General features: G+C 33.6%; 1 protein-coding gene across 1 annotated transcript in view; it reads left to right on the top strand.

Moving 5' to 3' along the window:
- Window positions 1-26,862, top strand: part of RTTN (rotatin) — a 78,803-nt gene that overhangs the window by 32,113 nt on the left and 19,828 nt on the right. The window contains exons 25-40 of the mRNA XM_041399304.1: window positions 540-779; window positions 2,178-2,322; window positions 3,101-3,255; window positions 4,503-4,722; window positions 6,376-6,504; window positions 7,812-7,919; window positions 8,567-8,725; window positions 10,079-10,150; window positions 13,548-13,740; window positions 15,579-15,661; window positions 21,681-21,789; window positions 22,487-22,685; window positions 23,677-23,767; window positions 24,749-24,902; window positions 25,055-25,192; window positions 26,037-26,248. Coding sequence (XP_041255238.1) covers window positions 540-779; window positions 2,178-2,322; window positions 3,101-3,255; window positions 4,503-4,722; window positions 6,376-6,504; window positions 7,812-7,919; window positions 8,567-8,725; window positions 10,079-10,150; window positions 13,548-13,740; window positions 15,579-15,661; window positions 21,681-21,789; window positions 22,487-22,685; window positions 23,677-23,767; window positions 24,749-24,902; window positions 25,055-25,192; window positions 26,037-26,248 — 2,407 coding nt within the window. The remainder of the gene's footprint in view (window positions 1-539; window positions 780-2,177; window positions 2,323-3,100; window positions 3,256-4,502; window positions 4,723-6,375; window positions 6,505-7,811; window positions 7,920-8,566; window positions 8,726-10,078; window positions 10,151-13,547; window positions 13,741-15,578; window positions 15,662-21,680; window positions 21,790-22,486; window positions 22,686-23,676; window positions 23,768-24,748; window positions 24,903-25,054; window positions 25,193-26,036; window positions 26,249-26,862) is intronic.

Raw genomic sequence — 26,862 nt, forward strand, 5'->3', positions numbered from 1 at the left:
AAGAGGATGAAGGTATGTTGTCACAGCTAATGTTTTACCTAAATTGCATTTTTACATGATGTCTAGAGCTTGATCTAACATTGATAGTCAGGCTAATTCCAAACAATTTTAAATGAGCTCTGTGGCTGTTTTTCTTTATAGTCATTAGGGTTTCTTAAGGAACTGACTATCGTTTTTTACTATGTAGACCCCCAGATGTAAAGTTGCATGACTTTCTCTTGGTTTTCTTGAAGGATTAAATTTCAAATAAATATTCTTAATGGTAGTACTAAGAATTATTTTTTAGGTATCATTTTTCCAAAGAACTCAAAACATCTCGTGATTTACGTGTGATGGTGTTGTTTTTGGTTTTGTTTTAGTTTTTTGTTTGGTTTGGTTTTTTCGAAGGTTTAGTGAAGAAAGAATTGGCTAACAAAAATAATGTTTTAAGCCAATTTCCCTTTTGTCTTCTCAGTTAATCAGGAAGGGGAAGAAGTCAACACTCTGAAACAGTTTGTCAAAATGCTGACTGTTAATAACTTTTCTCTATGCCTTTTCAGATTTTTAGACTCTCTAAAACTTTCCTCAGAAGACATTCTTATATTGAAAATAACTCACACAAACCATGGACTGCAGGATTGTCTTAGTTTGATCATTCAGGCAGCATCCCACAGGGATGCTAGAACTGCTCTCACTAGGCTTAGCTTCTATGTCCTGAATGACAGACTTGCATTAAAATGCAGTTCTGGGCCTTGTGGAACCACTTTGAAAAGCTTTGTTTGGCAGAAAGCAATGAACAGGTAAGCTATTGACTACAAGAATGCATTAAAGGTTGTTGTACTAAGTCGTAACATTTCTATTTTTTGTATTTTAAATTTAGGGAATTGATTGTCAATGCATCTCTGATTCTGATATATATGCATATATGTATATATATACACAAACATGTCTATCTATCATATGTCTATATATTTATATATTATATATGTGTATATCTATATCTGGGCTGACAGGAGCCTTAGGCAGTTGAACAAGGGGTAGTGCAGAATCCTGCACCTGGGGAGGAAGGAGCAAGCCCATTCCTCTGGGGTGAACCAAGCTGGAAAGCCACTTTGCAGAAAAGTATCTGGGGGTCCTGGTGGGACACCAAGCTGGAAATGAACCAGCAGTTTGTCTTTGCAGTAAAAAAAGCAAATGTTATCCTGGGCTGCTTTAGGAGGAGTGTTAGCAGCAAGTTGAGGCAGGTGATCCTTCTGTTCTATTCAGCGCTGGTCTGGAGCTCTGCGTCCAGTTTTGGACTTGCCAGTATAAGATAGAATCATATGGAGCACACATACTGGAGAGAATCCAATGAAGAACCACAAAGATCATGAAAGACTGGAATATCTTTCTTTTGAGTAAAGGATGAGAGTGCTCGGACTGATAAATGTGGAGGAAAGAATACTCCACAGGAAAGAATGAGGTTCTTATCAGTGTGTACGAGTACCAGAAGAGAAGGTGGGGCCAGGCTCTTTCCAGTGGTGTCAAGTGAGAGAAGGAATGGCCACAAACTGAAACACAAGACGATCCCTGTGAATATCAGGAAACACTATTTTACTGTGAAGGTGACCAAACACAGACACAGATTGCCCAGAGATATTGTAGCATCTGTATCCTTGGAGTTACTCAAAAGCTTCCTGGACCCAGTCCTGAGCAACCAGCTGCACATGGCCCTTCATAAGCAGGGTGGCATGACCAGGGGACCCCTGCAAGTCCCTTCCCATCTCAAAGATTATGTGATCTAGCAATTTACATACACAAAAACATCAAATACTTCAAATAAGGACTATTTGAAATACATAGGTAAGCTTTGCTATTATTACCAAATGCTAGTATTTGATAGATAATTAACTTTTTATTTCCTGTACGTGACCCAGGTCAGATTTCTCTACAGTTTATGAAACAGAATTCCATTATTACCATATACAAATAGATTTTAAAATATGCATAACTATTTTGCATAACAGTAATAATATTAACATAGTATGTTGTATATATTTGTGTCATTGGCTAATACAATGCCATATTTGCTATATGTGTAATATACATATTTACTCCATATAATTTAACATTTGCAGGTGACTTCAGTCCTATTAGCCTGAGGTTTTAAATGCTCTTTTAAAAAGGTACAAGAATGAAAGCTTTTATTTGTATTGCAGGTTTCTTCAAGTGCTTCCAGCTTCAGTGGAGGATGAAAAGCTTTTGGTAGACATCCTAAGATTTTTAAACAAATTGCTTAGAGAGCAGAAATCAAATCTGGAGTCAGACCATCTAAAGTGGATCTTGAAATCATTGCTTAAAAATGTAAGAATGGGGTTCTTATATATACTTACATGATTTGATTGACCATATAACTGTACTTGCACACACGTGTGCACCTGCAGAGCTGCATGAGAGTGTGCTTAGCTACATAGCTGCAAATGTATTACCTCTGTAACATGGAAGAGCATCCATTGTCTTACAAAGGGTGTCCTGTGTTAGATACAGTCTGCATGCAGTTACATTTTCCCATCTGCAAATACAATGTAAACATTTGTGGAAAAACGCTTGTAGACTTAATTTCAATTTCAATTACAGGTACTTCAATTTATATCGCTGCTTGGGAAGCCTATACATTTTTTTAGGTATGGCCCATTTGATACATTCATATAAAACCTTAAAGCCATTTGATATGAAGTCTTTCAAGCAGCTTAGAAGTCCAAACTGCAGCCTGAACTAATTTTGTTACTGTGTTTTGTTTTTTTGTGATCTATTTTTTATTGCTGGTTATACTTTGAGCTTTCTTTCATCCTTCATAATACACTTCCTTCTTAATGCCAGAATATTTGAAAGGCCTTAACACTAGATTATTTTATGGCATTTAGTAGATTCAAGATTCAAGTTAGTGGTATGATTTTAGTAATTATAGGAATTTTTCACTAAATTTTTTGCAGTTACTTCTTAGTTAAGTAATCATGGAATTTCTGGTTTATAGTGTGTGTGGTTTGCAAGTTTTCAACAGAAAAAATGGCTTTAACGAAGGCATTAAAAGAAGATTTAAACAATTAATTATGTGACTGTATTTTTTATTCTTTTCTTTTAGCAGCCAAAATCCCTTATGGGCCTTCTGGTGCGACCAGAATCCCAAGTGCAGGATGAAGTGGATGAAACACAGGCTGCTGTCAGGCAACGACTGGATAAAGAACTCGTTCGTCTTTTTAACCTGTTGTTAGTTTGTTCCATGTCAGTGACTGACAGGTACAGTGCAAATGGACTTGCCTCTGTCATTCTGACTGGCCATCATAACACCTATTGCTGCTGAAATTTTGGTCACCATTTGAATGTTGTTACATCATGGCTCAGTTGCTCTGAACCGTGAAGATACACTCTTGAAATGAAAATCAACATTAGATATTCCTTTTAACAGTAAAATTATGAAATTAACCAGGAAATGTGAAAGAGAATGTGCTAGTGATCACTTAGCAAACAGATAATTAAATTGATTACATGGAGAAGATGGGCTATTTCCTTTTTACTGCTGCAAATTTGCATGAGCAAATGGTAACTGCATTGATTTTGTAGCATGTATTTATAGCAAAGTAAAACATTGGAATGTTGGAAATAGCAATAAATGTTTCTTTTCATTGAACTCCTTTTTGGCCTATTTGCAACTGCTACTTTTAGCATGAAGCTCCAACCTTTTTCTATCAGTTGAGCAAACACAGAAATTAATTTACATTATTTTTTCTTTACATTTCTCATAAAACCTTTCCCACACTGAATCTCTCCATCCAAATGTATCCTAAGAGCTACTAAAATTTCAGTTTAAGGTAATTTTTGGTTATTTAGTGTCACAATATACCTTTGTGAAAATACTTTAAAAATGTTATCTTTTTCATTATTTTCACTTGGTTGTTTTTTAGCAGTTTTGACAGCAGGGAAAGGGCATATTATAGAAATCCATGCTAGTTATGTATTTCACACTCCTGTATTTTTTATCTACTTAATTCTAGATTTATTGTTTTTTGCAAGAAATGTTTTTAAACTTGTCTCTTGAATCAGAACGAACATAAGTGTAACAGGCCATACATTTAAGAGCTGGACTTGATAATCCTTGTTGGTCCCTTCCAACTTAGAATATTCTAGACACTGTGTGATTCTGGAACTACTGAGTTTTGCAGCTCTTCTCAATGTGTCATCCATTGTCCTCAATCTCTTGCTCTTTATTTAACATGCTCCTTAATAATGAGATATATCTCATTTGGTTTTTTTTAGTTAAGCAACTTCATTGTAATCAGATGCAATATTTTCAGAACCAGGGAAAAGCTAGAAATGTCAAATCTGATTTCATATTACTCTTTGCTTAATATAATATTAAGTAATTGAGATGCTGAGCCTCACAGGCTAACAGTAAGAAGAATGAGGCATTGGCCATTTTCAAAATGATTCTTTGTAACAGCTTCATATTGATGGATCATCTATTTTGTTTTTTACAATTAAACCAGAGAGGGCTTGGAACTTGCTGGCTCGTTCAGAACAGAGCTGGCTCTGAAGCTGCTTCAGTGCTTAAGGCTAACAGATGCACCACATTTTTATGGACTCCCATCACTGGAGAGAACATTGCAAGGAATGGTTCATATTACTGCTCTTCCAGGCTGGAGTACCTATTCTGCAGCAGTTGAACCTATCACAATTTGTAAAAAGTATTTAACAGGTCTTCTTGAGGTGAGTAGCTTATGTTCTTACTTAGCTTTTGGTTTGAATGCAGGTAAAGAACTGTGTAACTAATGATACTATGCTTTTTACAATGTACTTTTAGTGAATGTCATCACTATAGCAATATAGGTGTGGGAAAGATGCCTTTTCCTGCTAAGTGAATAGGAATGATATGGAGACTAGACTGATGTGTATCTGTAGTTCTGAAGATTGGTTGTATTGCATGTGCTTTCATCATTGGTTTAAGAGGTAATACAAACTGACTTAGTTTTAAGGAAGATAAAATATATATGTGGTGTTTTTAATAACTGGAACTCCAGGAGGAAAAATCCAAGATAACTTCCCCCAGGCAAAATCCACATATGAAAGGTGGTCTGGGAGAAGATTAGCTTGTTGGGTAGTTTGTTAACACAGAGAAAGCAGAAAAGAGGTAATTCAAGCTGCTGCGGTTGTTTAAAAGACAAAATTTCTTTCTTATTTTTAGTGTTCTTCTATGTTTGTCAAGTCTGTGGATGTGGTAGACAGCTAGCTTTTGCTCCTAAAATGATATCTTTTGAAAACTCCAGTCTTCTTAAAAGGAAAAGCATAATGCTGACTTTCTGTTTGTTTAACACATATTCAGTAATAAAATTCACTTTTAGAAGTTTTTAGTTCAAATACCAATACATCTGATAAAGGAGAGATATAGTGTTTTAGGGGCCTTACCTTGCCCAGATTTCTTGAGTAGAAAGAAATAAGCATTTTAGATCTGTTTGATTAGATGAGCTCTGTCATTTGAAGTCTAGGATAAAAATAGCACTAAGGTTATAGATGTTGTCATGGAAAAGAAAGATTATTACTGGAAAAAATAATAATAAGTATTATGGCATGAAATCGACTTGTGATGCATATACTCTTGTTCAGAAGAATTAGGCAGTTTTATTTGGCCTAAATATGAAAGTAAATGTGGGTTTCTTTTGGAGAAGAATGTGGAAAGTGGGTATAAAAAAACTTCTGTAGGCTGGGACACTGAAAGAAAGAGCAACAGCACAAATGCAGAGGTTTAAATCACTGTGTTTTATGGAGAAAAGTAAATATAGAAGTGTATCTTCTAAGTTTATTATTTTTTTAAAAAGTATTTTGGGGCACATTTTGTTGAAACCAGCATGCCTTTTAATATGCATGGTTACTTATTTGGTCAGACCGTTTATTTTATGTTAGGATTCACTGACCTTTATTTCTGTTTATAAGTATTTTGTATAGAAAGCTGATCAATTTCTTCAAATCACACCAAAATATATAAATGACACTTTCTCTTGAACACTGAATTTTGAAAAAAAAAATTATTTTTAATTCCAGACATAGCAAAAGAAACCCTGGGTACAATAAATGAACTTCCAGGTCCGTGGAAAGAAACTTTCAGGCTTCTATTCAACTTAGAGCTTACTATTTTAAGCTTGATTGTATTCTTCATTTAAACAGAAAACCAAAAACCACATATGCTCAGAAGTTTAAATATATAGGAAACCATCAGATAATCAAATAACTCAGAAATAAAGAAATTCTTACAATTCAGCTAGAAATCTATCAACTTTTCATGGGTTTAAATAATGACTTAGTGTGTCAAACAGTTTGTGTGCAGTTTGCCATAAAGCTGTTATGAACTTGTACCCCTGCTCTTAGGTCATCTCATCATTTTATGTTGAGTGGGGGGGAAATGCCATGTCCTTCATGGGAAAAGGTGTGACAAAAAGCACAGTCCTTTGCTTGCTTCACTTATCTCACGAAATGATGGCTCAAGCCAACGATATGGTGAGTGCATTCCTATTGTCCTTATCTCGTCGCTGGTGAGGGCTATGCAGAGAGATTTTTACTGCTGAAGTTCAATGATAAGTTTCTGTCATGGTTTAGGAATGGTACTCCAACTGAGTAGTCCTGCTAAAACCACACCACTGCTTACTCTTCCTTCCCCTCCAACTGTAAGCACAAAAGACAAAAAAACCCCACATTGATCTCATTTGGTCTATAATCTTAGATAAATGTACAGGATAGAGCATATTATAGAAAATGAAATTGTTTTGTAAATGATTTTGTGGATTTTGAAAGGCCTTCTTTCAGAATAAGTATAATTTCCTTTTTTATAAAAAAAAATGAAGCATTGGGATTTTTTGTAGGATGAATAAATATAAGAATTTTTAAGATCATTATTTCTTCAGCCTCACAGACAACAGGCTTTCTAACCTGTGTTTAAACATTCATGTACATTGAGCTTTCACAGTTGTGTGTGTGTATATATATATGTATATGTATGAAAAAATATGTATATACATGGAAAAAGGATTGCTAGATAAAAGGAGCAATCATTACATACTAGCAAAATACATATTGTGCTTTGTGTCCATGTACATGTTTGAGGGCTAGATTTGTCAGTTTAGTTATACAGCCTTTATCTTGAAGCAGTTGAAGCAAATTCAACAATTAAGTATTATTTAAAGAATTAAAATCCAGTCTTAGTAATATCTGTGATAGCCACAAATGAAAACCTTTCTTTATGATCAAGCACACATGTAACTAGTAACTGCTAACATGTAGCAGTATACCTGCTTCTCCAATTTCCAGGTTTCTCTTTCTTCAGTTCTCTGCTCCTTTTTCAAGATATTAGGTACTGAGTTTATTAAAATTGGAAGGGGACAGAGCTTTAAGTACACTGCAGGGAGACAGCAGCCTCCAAAGACTTAGATCATAAATGCATAGATGAAGGTGTGGACTTGATTTTTTTAGTATCATTGTTAGAGAGTAATATGCATAGTAGCATAATGATAAGTTTAATTTTCTTGTGTTTCTAAGTCATACTCTGTGTTTATGACAGTGTTACAGTTTAGACTGTACTAATAAATTTTAGTCTCAAAGAAATTTTAAAACCCGGCTGTTGTTTACAATCATGTGATTTATTGTCAAATCCTTATGGAAAGAGAAATACAAAATTATCCTTCCTCTGCACAATTAGTGCTATACAAAACTGTTTTAGTAGTTGTTGGTAGCTCACATTGTTAGTACACTAGCATAGATTGAAAGATTTATAAAATAAGTTCTTAATTTGTTTTCTGTTTGCTAATCAGGACTGGATATCTCTTTGGTCTTTGCCGTATGATAGTGGTGAAGAGCAAGTTCTGTCTCATCTAGGCCTGGCATGGCTGGTTCCTTTATGGGTAGATAGAGATCCTGAGGTTTGTTACTGTGATATTAACTTCATATCTTATTTTTACCCCTAAGCATTTGAAAATTTTTGATTCATTAATGTATTTAATAGTAGAACTGCTGTTCCAAATTATTTAGAATGTTACTAACTGTATCCTAAATAACAGTAATAATACAGTAGGGAGAGTGTTTCCATATAAACATCATCTAAGAAATCCTTCCTTATATCTTCTGTCTTCTATGCTTTCATTAGTCACTCACTATCATGATTCATAGGCAGTTTTCCTTGTCATTGTTGTAACTTAGCTGCAAAGCAGAAACATTTACATGAACTAAAAATTCAAAGCAAATCTATTTAATGGGAATCTGTTAAATTATGTGAGTTTGCTAAATGGACCTATTTTCCATGTGATAAAATATGAAGAATATTAAAGACTATCTTTCTTAGTTTTGAATACTTAAAAATAATTGTTTATTCACTTTTTAAATAAACACAAAGTGAAGTTAGTTTTGATTGTGAGTAGAAAGCAAGAGAAATATAGGAAAAGAGGTTGTCACTTTTGAAGTTATTCTCTTAAGCTCCAGATTCAGTTGATACAACTTAATATTAATAATAAAAAAAGTATTGTTAATTACTGTAAGAAATACCACTTTCTGTTGTGCTTATGTGTACTAGGTCAGATTTACAGCACTTGGAATAGGATCAGCTCTTACATCTCTTGAAATAGGATGCATTGCTTTAGCAGAAAGCTGCCAGAATATTTCAGGAGGCCTGTGGGGAACGGTGATAAATATCCTTCTGGATCAATCTGAATGTAGCATGGTACGCAGGGAGGTATGTTTCTTGTGTCCTTCTGCTGTTGTAGATTGTCAAGTTCTTTTTGATTATGGCGAAAAAAGATTTTGTATTTTTTATTGTATATATATTATCAATTATCTGATGCTGTTCAACATCTGCTGCTTTGTAAATTAAACACCACCTGATTAATATAAATGTTTAGCTGCTTATTGAGGAATTGCATAAGTAGGAGCAAATACAGATCAGTTATTTGAAAACAGAAATGACATAAACAATACAAGTGAACTCATAAAAACTGCTAAGGCTTACTCAGTAAGATAAATAGGTTGCTAAAGCGTAACTAATCAGGCTGATTTTAATTGCTGCTTTGTAACATTTATGAATGCTTTGGTACAAACTCATCCCCTGATCTGCAGTAAATATGTGTTCATTACAGACATGAAGTAATCTAATTTGTCTAGGCACTAAGGTTTACTGGTGAGAACTGAAGGTCTGTACTATGGTAGAACAACACATAGAATTATATATTGATGAATTTAAGGTCTGTACATTTTATTTTCAATTTTTTTACAGCTCTGTTGCAAGGTTTTCCTTCTGTTCTAATCGATAAGAAATAAAAGCTCTGACACTCGGTGACTTGTTTTTTTCCCAGCTCTACTGCTTAACTAATATTATTTTCCAAAGTAATATTTGAAATTATATCTCAAAATGGCTTTGATAATGTGTCCTTCATTATTTTATTTAACTCCAAATTATTGTCTCAATTACATTCTCTTAAGATTCATATCATTGACAAAAGATTGACAAAATATAAAAAAGGGATTTCAATCCATGCACAGACATGCAAAATATGCATGTCTGTGCATGTAATATAAATTAGAAAAACAAACATGCTGTGTATTTATAAAGGAAAATATTTGAAACATGTCTCTGTCCTAATGGGTTCATCACATTGTCCCAATTGTTATTTAATAATTAAAAACCCCAAAACACAAGAACAATGGACTGACTGATCATAAACAATTATCTAGGTTGTTCTGTTCAGGAGTTTTTTCCGCTAGTACGTGTAATGCTTGTTCTGTACAATTGACTGTACTGGAACAGTGATGAAAGTATTTTATAAATAAATTTGTTTCCTTGTGGTTTCTAGTCCATCTTTTCCTTGTCTTTTTTATATCAGCCTACTCTTGTGCCATGCTCTAATGACATCTCTTGTAAGTGAAGTTTGAGGGCTTTGAAGTTGTAATTATTTTTTCTCAACATGAACATGAGAATTCTGTGTATTTCAGTGTATATCTGAAGCAATATATAGACTGTACTCTTCAATCTGATGTGGTTTTTTGAAGTGTGATGGCTAGATGGCAATATTGTTGCTTTAATTTCTTTCAGGCTGCTTTTATTCTACAAAATCTACTTGTGATTCCAATCCCTACAGAAGACACTAAAGATTGTATTTGGCAAGTGAGTGACTATTACATTTGATAACAAAAGTCATAGTGTCCCAGAGAGATGTCATTTGATATGAAAAGTTGAGTCAGAATAACTATAAAATATGAACTTAAAAAATTACATGTCTAAGGTTACGTTTTGGAAATAGAAGTAAATGAATAGACAAACTTCTCTCAGACTTTTGGCAAGCTCAGTAAAACAAGCAAATTTAGATTAAATATATGTTGCATTTCATGAATGTAGTATCTTTGGGTTCCCAGGAAACTTGCTTACTTACATGGTATATCATTAATATTTTAGGATAGAAATTGATAATTTATTTTACTCACACTTGGAATGCAGGTAAAACATGATTTGAGGGGCATGAGGAAGAGGATTAAATTCTGTTAATGCGATGTTTATAAAATGTTTTGAAAGAAAGATGAAGCAGTTTGTCACTTAGGGCAATTTAAATGCTTTCTGAAGACAACCACTTGCTCAAAGCAAAGTGAACTAGACCAGGTTGCTCAGGGCTGTTTCCAGCTGGATTTTGAGTTTCTCCAAAAATGGAGACTCCACAGTCTCTCTGGGCAACTTGTTCTAATCTTTGACTACCCTCAGATAGAAAGTTTTTTTCTTAGGTTTAAATAGAATTTCCTGTATTTTAGTTTTTGCTCAATGCCTTTTCTTCTGTCACTGGATACCAGTGAGAGGAGTCTGTCTCTCTTTTCCTTCTCTTATCAGATATTTATTGAACTGATAAGATACCTTGGAAACCTTTCCAGTTCTGCTCTTGAGTCAGTCATCTTCTTTTACTCTCAGCAAGTCTGGTTCATTGTACATCAAGATACTTGGATCCTAGCTTGCAATTTTTAATTTTTTTGTAACCTTGATATCTGCTCCTTTCAGTGTGTGAGATTACTTATATGGGAACAGTGTATATTAGTTTTTGAAGAAATTTGCAGATGCAGCAATATTATTTTTAATCTGTTCCTTTCTGCAAAATATCAAGTTAGTGCTGAAAGGCATTCCAGCTGTTTCACTAGGATAAGTTATCTGTGATTCATCTGTACCCAAAATCGATCATGTTATTTCTTGAAGAGTTGAATTGTACAGAATGTCTCATCTTTTCTTTACAAGTAATCATAAAGGAAGATGTGGAAGCAATTTTACAAATCTGGCCCTTGTTTCAGTCTTACTACTTCTAATTTATCAATATAAATAGTAAGTGTTTAAATTCATAATAGTAGGGGGTTAAAAAGGGCAGCCAGTTTAACTTGTCAATATAAACTTTATTAAAAGATGCTTTTTAGTCTTTTATAAAAAAATTCAATTACTATGGTGAAGTGACAAAAATTGAATCCAGTTGCACAATTCTGGATGAATTCCAGTGCAATTAAAAGAAGCTTTGAGTCAATGTGATTCTTATTAAGAACTGCATTTAGTGGAAATTGCTCATCACTTAAAAAGTGTTCATGCTGAAAGATGTTATCAAACAACACTTCATGGTTACTGGTAAATTAAAACTGCTCAAAATAAAAACAACAATTAAAACTGTAACATACCACCAGGATAAAATTTTATATCTCAGAGTAACTTTTTTCCCTTGCACTGAATAAGGTAATTTGTTTGTTTCCTTTAGTGCCAGGAAAAAAAAGGAGGGCTATTAAGTGGATCTTGGTGAATAGTAGGAATACTGTGCCATAGCCAAATTAGACCATTACCATTTTGGTAGGTAATGGTCCTACCAAATAGGACTGGAAAAAGAAATATAAATAGAATTTGTAGGCCACTATCTTCATAAGAATGTCTCTAGTGTTACTTTTGTCTAGTTGATCTGCTATATAATATTTCATTTTGCTATGTCATTAAAAAAATTTCCTACACCACTCTTTAGTCATGAGTAAAGTCAACCTGTGTAAAGTTGCACTCTAAGAGCGCAGCAGACTGTGTTGTATAAAGATTGCTGAAGTCAGAGCACTCTGTCAATGTAATTGATGAGTAGCTCTTTCAAGGCCCCCATTTGTACTGTAAGGTATCTGACATGGCTTTTGAAACTGGCAAAGATAATCCTGGGCAGTAAAATTTGGACTAAATTTATCAGTATTTCCTAAGTTTGCACTTGCTGTAGTCAATATGGTCTAAGTCTATTGCTGACAGTGTATGAGTAGAGTTTTATAATTCATCATAAATAGTTTACTTGAAATGCTACATTCTGTCTCAAATTGTTTGTCATATCTCATTCTCCACTAGCTGGTGTAAAAGGCAAATAGTGAAAATAGTTTCTGTATTACAGAAACTAAAAAGAATGAGAGTAACAATCTAAAATTTTGGTAATTACTTATCTGGTAATACAAAATAGTATTACTGCTTCTACTGTATCTGGTTTTGGGTTTCATTTTTTTAAAATTGGGAGATAAACTTGTATTCAGTGTAAATGAAGGGGTTGGGGGAGAGTCTCTTGAGGATAAACAGTGTTTTCAAATTACTTATTTTCAGTTGATCCAGCTCTGCTCTCTCCTGACTGCCAAAGAAAATATCTAATTAGCACTGCAAGTTTTTCTTTCTATAATTTCAACTAATTTATTTTTTAACTACTGCAGTATGCCCTCTAAAACTGCCTTTCTGAATGTAATTGATTTGAATTTCTGAGTTCTTCTGCTTTTGCTTTTCTAATTTTTATGGTCAGTCTAAACCAGATTATGTGTAGCTTAATAAAACTTTTTGATTTTTTGTGTTAACTTGGAAAACACTGAAGAAACATTTAACAAAGGTAGTCAACTTAAACTGTTTATTTGAAATATGACTAGAATCCATTATTTTAAGGTATAAATTCACTGCTCTAGGAAGTTTTCCCTGATGTCAGTATTTAAAAAGAAATAATTGAAAACCACACTTCAAAGAGAATTTTTTTTGATTATGTCTTGTTTTCTAAAGTAATCTTTTTTCATAGAAGATTGACATAGCTAGATGTAGCATAATGACAGTATACTTTAGGGAAGGATGACTTTTTCAGGATATTTAGTCTTATCTAAGTGTGCTTTTTGCCTAAGGAAAGCTTTTTCATTGCTTAATATCTCTAAGTAGAAATAATTGAGACATTGAAATTGTAAAGTGTACTGATACATGTACTATCTTGAAGCCACTCATTTACAGATTTTCATGAGTTCTTACTTAACTGTTAGCACACTTCTCAGGAGATAAATATCTGTTTGATTTTGCTAAGTCATGACTGCTTTTGTAAAATGCTACAATTTAGCTCAACATTACAAACTACATTTCATTTTTGGAATTTATTAGTTACAGCCTGTAAACCAGTGTGCACACATATACACAGCATTAGCCTTAGTTAGGGTGAGTTTTTCTGACAGTTTATTCTATGTAAAATATTTCTTTAAAGTAATGATGTCTGTGAATTTCATGTCTTCAGGGTCCTTGTGTACATGATGAAGAATCTGGCCTCTCTCAGACAGGAATACCTGCGCTTAAAGCCCTTTTGTATCACTGCCAGTTCTATGAACATGTGAATCACATGGTGAAACACTGTTACCTAGGATGTTACATGTTCGATTTGAATTCTTACAAGGAAGACAAGCTCAGCGTTGAAAAAGGTGGTATTACTGGTAAGTGATGTTGGTGTAATCTTCTGGTATTTGAAACCTACTTAAATAAAGTGCAGTTTTGAGTAACTTACCTCCAGTAATTCTTAATAAGAGGGGAACAGAATGTATATAAACCCTGCACTTAAATATGTTTTGAAGTCAAAAGATTGCTGTGAGGATTTAAGTAAATAAGTCTCTAGTTTAACATAGCTCAGAAAAAGTTCTGAGCTGTTATTGAAGTCTTCAGAAAGCTGAAAATGGAAAAGACGTAATTGGTTCTGCAGTAAATTTTCTTGCAAAATATTGGGGGTAAAATACTTTTAACATTTTCCACTTTATGACATCCAGTCAACTTTCATACAAGGAAAATTTGAGAAAAAGAAATACATTAACTTTCTTTAGAGACCTGTTTCTTGATGTGTTTAGCTTCAAGGTTACATGAGTAGGAATGGACTCTAATAATCTGAATTGAGCTGCATTCTAAGACATTCAGATATAGTATAATTCCTAGGCTGATGAAATGGAATAGTCAGGTTGGATTTATTTGTGTATTTTTAATTTGTATTCCCTTGGAATACCTCAGGTCTAACTTTTATGTTTACTAATAATTTATTGAACGATATTTCTAAGGCTCACTATGATGCATAGTGGGAACACACTTCCTTGTCCAAATATATCTGATGATGATAAGTTTAATTTTTCAGAGACTTTATAACAGACCCAAAGAAAAGAAGTGTGCTTAGTAACTAACTGAGAGAAATACCTCACCAGTACACAAAATTCCAGCCATAAAAATCCTCAATTTCTTCAGTGTCTGCTTTTTTTAATCTATGAGTGTAATTTTTCAATCCAACACATTTTACTGCTCCCATGGTCCTCTAATATGTTCCTTTTGGTAGTTCTGTTAGCTCCTGCAATATTGTATCTAAGAGTAACTCAAAATGTAGAATGGTACAACTTTTCAGTGAGCAATTGGGATAAATTTTATTCAGTCTTTGCAAGGCAAAGCCAGAAAATACAGTATTTTAGGAATAAGAAACAATATTTTTGTTCCTTTAGAAAGGGAAGAATGGGACCTAAACCTTATAGGGTTTTTTCCTATGTAGTTTTCTTACTTTCTTTTTATATATTTTTTTTGAATGTATAAAAGTCATCTGCAATGTAATGATAAAATAGTTCAGTTTAGTAATTACTGAGGATACATATGGGACATGTACTTTTGTGGGGTTTGCATTCACAAACTGTGTAGTCTGACTTTATTATTTTTTATTTTCTAAGCATATGACAACTTTAAAAGTATTACTGTCAGATTTGTGCTATACCATTTTTTGGTACTTTTTATTCTAAAACAGATTTAAAAGTAATTCTACCTTTGTTATATTTATGAATATGGGTCCTTTTGAAACTATTTTTCTAAAAATGCGAATTTGAAGTTTTTTGAAGACAAACTTCAAATTTGCATTTTTAGAGAAATAGTTTCAAAAGGACCCATATTTTGAAGACAAGGACATCCGTTTACTATGTGTGTTCTTCGAGACCCTAGTATAGTCCTTCAGTACTTTTGTACTCTTGCATTTTAACTAAAATGAAATCTGAACTGTTTGAAATGACTGAAGGCTATGCAACTGCAATTTCAGTGAAGTGTAGTTTTTTCTAGACTACTTTATGTTGACCTGAAAATTTTTTGTTTCTGTTTATTCGGGGAATTTGATGTGTAAGATTTCATAGATACCATGTGTGAAAACTTGTGTTCTGAGATCTTCAGAAGGATAGCGGTGGTTGGCTATTTTTTCACTGAAACAGTCCTTTAAAAAGCTTGTTACAGCAATTTTGATTCTTTTTTTTTTTTTCCTCTACAGATTTTGATGATTCTCTCAATCTTTGGAAGGCTCCACCTAGTCAGAGAAAATCTTCACATTCTCACTCAACATCTGAAACTATGGTAACTTGCAGAGTAATTATTAATTTAAATATAAAGTTGTTTGTGAACTGCTTTCAAGAAAATTAGCACTCTTAAAATTGTTAAAAAAAACTCCAGCAAAACTCAAAACCTGAAATCAATCAGAAATTAGCTGTGAAATTGAGTTGAAATTTACTCCAATGTAGCTTTAATATGCTGAAAAAACCCTTTTGTGATTCTTAACCTGAGCAAAAATAAATAAGGTAGCTTGTCTTGACTAGCTAAGTGCATAAGCCAGTACTGAATTCTGTAGCTTCCCACAACAAGACATATTCTCTAGAGATTACTCTGTAATTGGCTTTATTGACAAAATGCAGTTGTCTCCATTTCTGGTTGTCACTTCTGTTGCTTTTATCCAAATTGTTTTTCAGAGTGAACCTGTGTTTACACAACACAGCTACAGAACTGGATCAGTCAAAGCCACATAAATACATTGGGTATTCTGTGCCGTAATAAACTCTGGATTCTGAAAATGCTTTTGTAGAATTTACAAGTGGCACAAGTGCTTGCAGACATGGAAAACAGAAAACGGAGGGCTGCTTGAAAAATTTGTTTCTGACTATGGCAATAAAAAGCTGTACACATGTGCCATCTTTCAAGATGGCAAATGCAGAGGAGAAATTGGAAGACATTCTTTTCGTTCCACAATAGATTTGCAGTATCAGTTCTGGCTGTGGAGGAAACTTCTATAACATTCATTAGTTACCTGATAAAAATAATGTATTTTTCAAAGACTGCAGTATAGAGCCAAGAAAACTGACATGTTGCACTGAAATTTATTTTTTAGTTTCATATTTAAAAAAATTTCATTTATGAATGACCATTTAATCTATTACTGAAGCCAGAATATCATTGTTTAGAAGTTTCTTTTCTCTCAAACAGATGCATGCATGGAAATGACAAATGCTGATAAATCACAAGATCCTGTATGTTTTTCTTGACAAAAATTTCTATGCTCAGTTTTCCTGTGTAACATGGTAAAAGTAAAACCAGAAAAATCAGTATTGAAATTTTGTCTCAAAAGTATTGCACAAGTACACTTTCCATGTTCTTTGATTCTCTATTATAAATTTATTGCTGTCTAGTACTGATAATGTTATCTTCCATGTTTTTAATAATTGAGGAAAAAGTGCACTTTAGTTGTAAACTGATTTCGCATTTTCAGAAATTTTATTAATTAATTTCATTTTCACTAATGAAGAACAACAAGCCCCCAGCCCTTTAGGGTTATTTTATACACAAATATTCAAATTTGAAGATCAAAACTAAAATAAATTAAAGTGCATGTAAACCAGGAAGTACCTGCAATCATGATTGCTCCTTAAAAAAACATTTACATAAGAATCTCATATTTTTTAAAAGCGGTTGTTCCCAGATCACTTTTTACTGAATAAATTGAATGCTGCTTACTTAGAGGAGTGAAAGTTGACCAAATTTCATCTTGTTTTGCTCACATTACTTGAAGAAAAAATTAAACTTCAGCAATTCTTATCAAGGCTTGGTGTCTAATTTACTTAAAATTGTGCTTGAGTTTTTATGAAGAATTGGACAAGTTCATAACATTAAATTTCTTCAGCTTCAGTAGTTAACAAAAAAGAAAAAAAATGTGGAATCTACTAGATCAAGTTAATGTGTGATAATTATATATGTAAAGTGGCATCATAGTTTAACACAAAGACTTAGCTCTACTATTCCATTCACCAGACACACAACTAATAATTAACAGTGGAAAGTACAGTGTAATGCTAAGCTATACTAATTTATATCAGTCTTCCACATATTGTAGACTTCATACTTGTTAAGATTAGGCTCTTACAGCTAACCTTGTGAGTTTTACAGAAGTTTGTGTATTGTTTTGTTTTCATTCTTTCCCTGACACCTATGAAGATGTCACACTAAGACTTTGATTGTCATTTCTGGATGTTAGTTTAATTTCCATTTATCCTTCATGGATTTTTTTTTTTAGCAACTGTAAACTTCTTTTTTTATTAACTAAGTTTCTTACCTTTAAAAAAAGCTTGTCCTGGCATGTTGTATTGAAAATCTCCAGCCACAAGATGTAGAGGTCTGATGTTCCAATGCCACTATTAATTGAGAAAAAAGGTGGATGAACATAACTTTGATGGAGGCTGATTGCAAATTGTATTTCAGAGGGCAGTTATCTGAAGTGTGTATCTAGTGAAGTTAGGAAATACTTCTCAAAATTCAAACTTGTCCTGAAATCTCAGGTATTTGTAATTTATTCCTACATAACTTCAAATTTGTGGGTCACAGTTTGGCCCAATTTCCGTTTTGATGTATGAATAAGGAAATATGTTTATGAAGGCATTACAAAAAGTTTGTAGAAGTTTATTGCTAAATGTTGGATGTTAATGGTGGTGGAAGACACTGTTATTCCAAGCCCACGAGATGGCGTGTTTTCCCCATCACAGATGGAAAGGAATCTGCAGGTCTCACTGAAAGGACAAATGTGTTTTAGGTGCATGGTGCAGATTTGATGAAAACACCCACAAATACTTGAGAACGAGCAATCAAACCAAGTAGAATTTTTTCTATTGAAAACTCTTCTCTCATATTTTAATAACATTAAAAAAAATTGATCTAAATAGGTCCATATTGATTCCTACTGCTAACATTCTATTATTTTTCTCTGCTTCCAAGATTTCATGTAACCAGTACTTTATTTGAGCTGTCTGCTATCATGAGAATATTTTTTCATAGAGCCATATGACCATAACTGAAAGTTGCAACTAAATTACTTTTTGGCTTCATTGTTTTTCCTCCATCCCCGATTATTTTCCCCAAATTTGCAGAAAGAAAATTGAGAAAATTAAAAACAGAGTCAGAAATTTTGCAGAGACCATAAGTAAAATTTTGTTCATTTTATAAAGAATAGTTGTGTGGTGATGAAATCAATGATTCAATGTAATAGAAAAAGACAGCAGAACTGGATTGTCAGTACTCTGTTAACTCATATGCACTGTATTTTGTGTCTTTAAGATCCTAGTGGATTACAGATTTTTGTCAAATTTATTTTTATTTTTCTGTGAACTGAAATGTGGATACTGCAAAAAGGCCAGTTGTGAGATAATTAATAATCCTGGTCTTTTATAGAATAAATAGTTTAAACATTAACTCAGGTTATCATTAGAAAAGACGAATCCTTACTCTTGTTTTAACCAACATGTTTGGTTTGTGTTTCGTGGATATGATAAGAGATCACAAATCTGCATGGAGATACCAACTTGCTTTACACTGCATAAATATGCTAGGGCTGTTCTGCGTCCAGGAAATCTTAGCAAAATGAGCAGTTATTTAAAAACTTGAGCTAAAAATGTTGTGGGCTAAAGAGCTACAGACATCTCCCAGACAGCTTTAAGTCATGGCTATTCTTTCCTATGAAATCTTCTTGCTATTTTGTATGAAAATGTGTGCTTTATTTTCTGGAACTGTGGTTACCAGAGTGCTATACAGTTAAGTGATTTAAACGTTTGAAAAGGGAACTGAATAGAATTAATCACTGCAAGCCTATTAAAGCAATGCCAGAAGGATTTTTGTACTAGAGGTTAAGAAAAGACCTTTTATTCCTATCTAGTAGATAAATGGCAAAACCCTCACATTTCTCCTGTATTTCCACTCTGACAATTTTTGTATTCTTTTGAATTGGTTCTAATCTGCAGTTGTCATCTCCCTCTCCACACACACAGAATCTTTTCCCCTATTACACCCCCTTCCAAAGTTTCACTGTTAAGCAACGCAATGCTTCATTGCTCTCAGGAACAATATGGTGGCAGTAGTAAATATCCTTTACTAAATACTGTGTGCCAAACTTCCAGTTCATCCTTATCAAAGGTGATTTATAGAAGTGGTAATATTTTTTTTTTCTCCTGGAAGGCAGAACAGTGTGGAAACAACTTCATTGTGTTACTGTGTGTTTTCTGTTATGACAGCAGAAAATTTTGGGGTTTAACTGATTTCCCACTGTGATGCAATTATCAATAAATGTTCCATTAGTGCAGGAAGATGTTATTTCTCTAACCAGCTTTTGCTGATTTTTTTTTAATTTATTTTTTTAATATAACTGAGAATTACTTGTTTTCTTGCCCAAAGTATTTAGAGAGTTGTAGAAGATAGAGGGAGAACAGTTGTATGAGGTAGCTGATACTTTTTACTAATATGTGAAAGGTAGTGTAATTCATAATAATATCTGTAGGATGACTGTCAATAGAGTTAAAGTCCTTTTAGGGTTTCACTTGTTTCTGAAGAACCGTATGGACTATTAGAAATTACATTTTTGGTTTGTACTATTTAAGGAAAAGTGTTATGGTTTTTCTCACCTATTAGAATGCTTGGAATTGACGTATAGTGCTGAATAAATGGAGAATTGCCATGTGTCATGATAGATTAGCTTAATAGAAATAATGGATTTTAGTAATTATTTAAATTAGCAAGCATAGAACTTCAAGTAAATTTTTTAAATTGGCAAATATGCTTTTTAGTTGTGCAATCAAAATAGACTTTGAATTTCAATCACTCAGTACAGCTTGGTACTGCATTTTGATAACAAGAAAATAATTTAGCCAAGCATTGTCCTAGTGTTTATGTGATCCAAACTCTGTGTGTTTTGGACACTCTATGTGCTCTATATGCTTTATATTTTGGACACTCTGTGTGTTCTGAGCTCTGTGTGCTCCCTGTGTTTTGGACACACCCCCAGATCTTACTGTAGCTTGTTTTATGTGTTACAAAAATCCTCTGACTTTCCTTGAGGAACAACTGAGCAGGCTTAAGAATAAAGACTCATGATTGTAGGATGAACAATAGTGGGAGACCAGAGGAAAATGCAGGAGAAAAGGAAGTTACAATGTGGAGGTTGCAAGGATACAATAACTAGGAACAGAGTGATCTGTGATTTCCTTCCCTGCACCCGTTTTGTCTGTTGCTTTTAACAGTCACTTTTAACATTTCCTTGGGTAAAAATATATTCCAGCTGTTGGAAACCTTTGCGATATTTCAGTCTTCCTTAGAAAGCTCACTGTGAGGAAAATTCTAATAACACCCTTCTTCAAGTTGTAATTCTGGGATTTCGTTGGATTCTCCAACATTGTATATTCTCTGCTTTGTATAGTGACACTCTTGAAGAAAATTGTCTAGTGTGACATTTCCATCTAGAAAATAAAAACCAGAAGTGAAAGAGTGACTTGACATGATAGTTACTTGTCCTGTGCTCTGAAACAAGTTGCAGGTCTTGCTGTGTCTCAAAAGCACATCATTGAGATGGATTCTGGGTCTTCTGATCTCAGGCTTGTGGTTTTGAAACACCGTAGCAAGAGCATTAGGAACTTTTGAAAACATGTGAAATTTGTAATGTAAATAATGCAAAATGGGTAGGAGGAGCGTGGTATTATGTCAGTAAAGTTATCTGCTGCCATTTAAACATCTTATATCTTCACTATGAAATGAATAGATTTAAGGATCACAGGATTAAGGTTAAGAGACGTACCCAGAGTTCAAAAGACTCAGGGACAGCAGCTTTGACTGATGACAAATGCACTTGTGATATTTTTATCTGAGTGTGTTCTGGTACAAAGGGACAAGTGCTGATGTTCTCAGTAGAGCAAATAGTCCATGAAAAATTTAAGTGCTTCAGTAATGTCTTTCTATCTTTATCCAAATGTAGGTTGAGTCAATTATATGGATGAAAAAGAAGGATGAAGAGAAGGAGTTTCTAGTAACATAGGCATTGATCAGTTTTTGACTAAAATGTTTCAGACTGTTCATATTACCCATCTTTTAATAGTTTCAGTTATTGGGTTTTTTATCATATATATACACACATAGTGGACAAAATCTAATTGAATTGATTTTGAACAATAATATTTATATCGTATTTGATTATGTTGATTATGATGGGTTGTTCCCCCTTCTCAAGCAGAATATAAAGAAAAGACTAGTCTGTAAAGGCTGGAATCAACTAGTTTCTCTTTTTATGGCTTTCTAGATTCTGTCTGCATCACCATCACTGGGGAGTGTTACTGAGCTTCAGGCAACAGTTCCAAGTTCAGCCAGTTTTATTCCAGAAACTGTGGTTGATCGGCTTACGGCACAAGGTAACTCAGGCTTGAGTCCTGTACCTGATGCTAAATACGGTGTATTCACCTGTTCACATTTCAGTGTTTGTCCATGCTCTACATTGTACAGCTTGCATGTTGCTGGAGCAGTTGATGCTTCGAGTAGTTGTTTTAGAAGACAAATATTAAATACTTCCTTTAATATGAAGTTTGACAGAAGCAAGTGAAAATGGTACTGCTTGAAATATTACTCGAGTTGGGTTCTCTTCCTGGCATCTAGTCATGCTTTCAACACATCAGTCATGGCAGAGCTGTCATATACATACATAGGAGTGTGTTTGCACACACATACACAAATATGTGTATATAATTATCTTTATATGTAGAAAGATAAAAACTAATATAATGTAAAACATATATTTATAATCATGTATGTAGAGAGAGCTGTGTACAAATAAAAATATTTTTCTTTTAAATAAAGGACTGGTAATTTGTGTCTTTCCAAATTTGCTAGCTATCTCTATTTAATGCCTGGTAGAGGGAGAATTTTATTTGGGAACTATTTTCTGTATCTGATTTCATTTTTTTTTTCCTCCCCTTCATTCCTGAATATACAATTTAAATGTGGAGAGGACTTGGATGTTTTATGAAAAATGCAAATAAACTTGGTTTATGTAACTGATGTAATTTAATCTTTTGGTTGTTTTGGTTTTTCTTTTTATTCAACATACTCTAGGTCAAAGTGATACAACCATAACAGAATCTCCAAGTCAACATGATTCTCCCATGTCCGCTGCTCTGTCTAAACAGCGTGCTGTAGTTACACCTGCCCTTTTGTCAGCTGTTTGCAGCCTTCTGCACAATCTGCTGGTTGTCATGCCAAAGGATACTGGAATTGCCCTTCAACAAACACATTTGCTAACAACTCTCAGCAGGTATGAGATCAATAACCGTTGAACTACAAACAAGGTGTAGCAATAGATGTTTAAAAAATCTTCGAATGAGATCTTCCCATGTTTATTACTAAAACTGTTAAACAAATTGATCACTTCTTGCTCCTGAAGTGTTCATTTTTTTTTTTTTAATAAAAAATACAATCAGTTGAAGAACTGAATCAGAATTACTTTTTTTTTTCAAAGACTAGATAGTCATTGGTGATTCCATTTGTGGTGGATGTCTTAAACAAGACTACTGTGTTCTTCTCGTGATGTTTTAGGGTTTTGTCTGGTATTTGGAATTGCAGATCATTTCAACTCATTTTATGTTTTTCTTCTTTGGATTGTATCAAGTATTTTGAAGATGGGCCAAGGATTTTCACACTAAAAGAGAGTAAATAAAACTTGCCAAATTTGGATGATGGATCCCAGTATTTTACTTCCTTTTAAAAGGAGGAACCACTTCAAAGAAGTCTTCAGATTGTGTGCCATGTTTCCATTTCCATTGTAGAAAATTCTTTTGTATGTAAAAAATGCTTGGAAGTCGTGAAGTGTAGCATGAAAAATTAGTTCATCTTTTGGCAAAAGTTTTCAAGAGCATTTTTAGTTGCTTTTCATAGTGCAATTAATGGAAAAAACTAAACACAGACAAACAAACATAAAACCCCAACAACCCTGGTGTGAATACAGCTAATATTATTGCAGAGCTGTTTATTCTTCTAGGGGAAAGAAAATAAGAAATCAAATAGAAAAAATTGATTTTTGCCAGTACAGTAGCAGCTATTGGAATTTATATTAGTCTAGCTATTTTGAAACAACATACTGCTGCTATAGTTGCCATTGCACTAGACTTCCTTAAACTAGTGGAGTTTAGCAGTAAGTGCTTCTTACTTTATTTCTACTTGGTTTATTTATATTATTCTCTTCTATGCAATGTTAATAGAAGGTTTATTTACTTAACTATATTTTTAACCAATATATTTTGTTTTAGTCTTGTAAGTGCTAATCTGGTTGAAAGATGCATCTTGGAACTGAAAGCTCCATTGGGTCATCGATGTCATATAGAACATGTAAAAGCTCAGGTTAGAGAAGCATTTGTTACTTACTAATTTTTTTAAGTTTTGAATTTAATTATGCTAGTATAATTTATCTTCATTAACATAGTCCAGACACACTGTTATAGGCTATATTCATGTGAATCTGTGTGCTTTTGACAAAGCTTAAGTGAAAATAAACCATTTTATTCAATGTATAGAAGGATTAATTTCTTTGTTAGGACTATAATTGGAATGACCACACTGAAAATGAATTGTCTTTTAAAAGTGTAAGTTAAATTCAGCCATTGAAGAAATTATGTAATAGAATTTTTTGTATGTTACTGAAGTATGAGCCAGATATAGTTGCTGACACATTGGATGTTTCTTGTCTGTAACAAACCTGGCTGCTATTCTTTGCCTCTGATCCTGCAGACACTTACATAGCTCTCAGCTGATTTTGATGTATGCAAACCATATAAGGTTACTGCTGATAAAACTACCTTTTTATCAAATTTAACTCTGTAAATACAATGTATAGAATATGCTGTTTCATGACACGGCCATTTCGTAGCTTCTGCTGCTCTGCATTCAGATTTACTTAGAAGTAAATTACTCTTCTAATTAAAGAAATGCGCTTCTGCAGAATACTTATGAGAATAAATAAATGTTAGCTTCTGTTTCTAGGAAGACACTTGTATTCCTTAGTATTAATAACCATTTTTGTGTTTTCCTTTGTGACTTTCCAATGAGTATGTTGCTGTAAATGTAGTAAGATTCATGACTTTCTCACAAGGAACTTTTGCTTTGCTACTAGAAAATTGATTGCACACGTGTTTCCAGACTAGGGATTCTGTTTCATCTTTTACAGTAAAAATTAAGAGAAACATTTTAAATTCATGTCCTGTTATTTAAATGGTGTATATTAAAACATTATGAATCAGTTAACATAATGTGAGTAAACTTACAATAATGTGGAAGGTGTAAATATATGGCTTTATTTCATATCTTTCTACAAACATTTAACAGGTCTTGTTACTACTTCAGTACTTGTCATCTGTGTCCAGGCTTCTAAAATCATGTTTATTGGTGGACTCGCAGCTTGTAAGCCAGGATGAACTGCTGAAACCTCTCTTGGGGAATACCTTCAGGATTCTCACCATACGTCCCAAAGATGGCTTAGGTAATGAAGTACTTTGTTTCCTTTATAACAAGACAGAGGCAGCTCTTCATTTAGGTACCACCTTGAGGTAAATGGACAGGTATGGTCAGGCTCAGCTTTCCAGGTTTGTGCACATTTGTAAATGTTTTGATTTTTCTGTGTTATCTTTGCAGATGCCGAGTTGACATCTGTACTTCATGAAACATGGGTAGACTCTTTCGGCCTTCTAGCTACATTACTGTGGAAAAGTGGCCAGATATCTTTTCCAGCTGTGACAGCAGCCCTTGCAAATCACTGTACAGCAGTAATTGGTAATGACTATTCCAGCATGGTTTTTTTTCCTAGCAACTAATAAACAAATAGAAAAGACAGTCATTGCTCTTTAGATGCTATTAAGTAATTGCTAATGAGATATCCACAATGAAAACCAATGTGTCCAGAGCTTGACTGACTTGCTTTGTTTTCTTCACAAGTATGGATGAATGATTTCAGTTGTAAACCTGAACCAAATGTGGCATTTGTTAAATGATCCATTAGCACTTAATTTTTTCCCCTTCTTTCTTTTTAAATATCTTGCATAAAAGGAAAGCAAAGTTTTGAGAGGAGATGAGAGATATAGAAATCCAAGGTTATTATAAAGGAGTTTGTTTTTTGTATTTTAATTATTCTTCATTAGTTACTTGCGTAGTTAGGCAAGAGTCAGTGACGTGCTTCAATACTGAAGTATGAACATAGTCCAGACAAGCTTGTGCCTGCTAAGAGATCTACTGAACTCAAATCCAATTGCAAATAAAGCAGCTAATGCATACTGTTTGTTTTATGATGTGAGCTGTTGATAAAATGAGGAGAGTTCAAAAAATTACTGGACAAATGAATGATTTGAGTGAAATGGAGATTGCTTTTTTTGTTTTATAGTCAAATGAATGCAGAGCAACTGATTCATTCAACCATTATAAAACTCAAACTTTTCTTTCTTAGATTATTTTGAAGTCTTATAAGATGCATAGAATTTGTAGAATTCCTTGAACAGTGCACAGTATAACTGCTTCTGGGTTCACGTGCTTTCTTTGCTGAGTCTTTCTGTGTTCTAAAGTATACTTGAGCTTTATTCATAATGAAATGTAAAAATATTAATTTTTTTGTTTAACCTTTTAGATACCATTTCTGATTGTATTCATCTGTCTAGCACATATCCTGCTTTATATGTGGCTAGTTTACAGTTCCTCTCTGTCCTTTTGAATGAGGAAGGAAGAAAACAGCTCCAGGATAAACAGAGTGTATGTCAAAATCCAACTATTAGCTTTCTTCTGGATCACACTGAAGAATGCCAGGCACCAGTAACTCAACTTACTGCTTTAATTATTCAGGTATTTAAAATTTGACAATGGGATTGCAGGATATGGTTTTGCATTTTTGATTCTTTTACTTCCTTTGTATTTAATCCTTCCCTTATTTACAGCTTGGTAGAAGTAAGCAAATTATATGTGAAATTTGCATCTTATTTGTTTTCCCTCCAACTTAGTTCTTTTATCCATATTCTTTAATTTATGTGCAGTTTCTCACTGTAACAATCATAGTGATCTGTGATTAGAAGTGTAGATTTTTTTTCTGAATGATGCACATTATATGAATGTCACTTATGATTTCTTTTGTTCTAAAGTCATTGTCTTACAACTATTTTTTAATAAGTATCTTAGTACTATTTTGCTATGTAAAGCATATTTTTTTGACATTTATTGGCCATATATTGGATGGTGTGACCAAAAGAATGCTCTCTTAGTATTCATCTCCCCGCTTCCTATGGATGCCGAATTCTTGTAGAATAACCTTACTCCTACCAAGACTTGTCCTGGTTTCTGTCACAAACTTTGTGCTCCTTTCCTGCTCTGTTGCAACACTGTGGCTCTGTTGTATTGGGGCATGGTATTCTGTCCACTGAGAACCTGCTGTCTTTCATGGAGGAAAAACTTCCCAATAGGGT

The sequence above is a fragment of the Onychostruthus taczanowskii genome, unplaced genomic scaffold (genome assembly GCF_017590055.1).
Source record: "Onychostruthus taczanowskii isolate IOZ18803 unplaced genomic scaffold, ASM1759005v1 scaffold16, whole genome shotgun sequence".
NCBI classification, from domain to species: Eukaryota; Metazoa; Chordata; class Aves; order Passeriformes; family Passeridae; genus Onychostruthus; species Onychostruthus taczanowskii.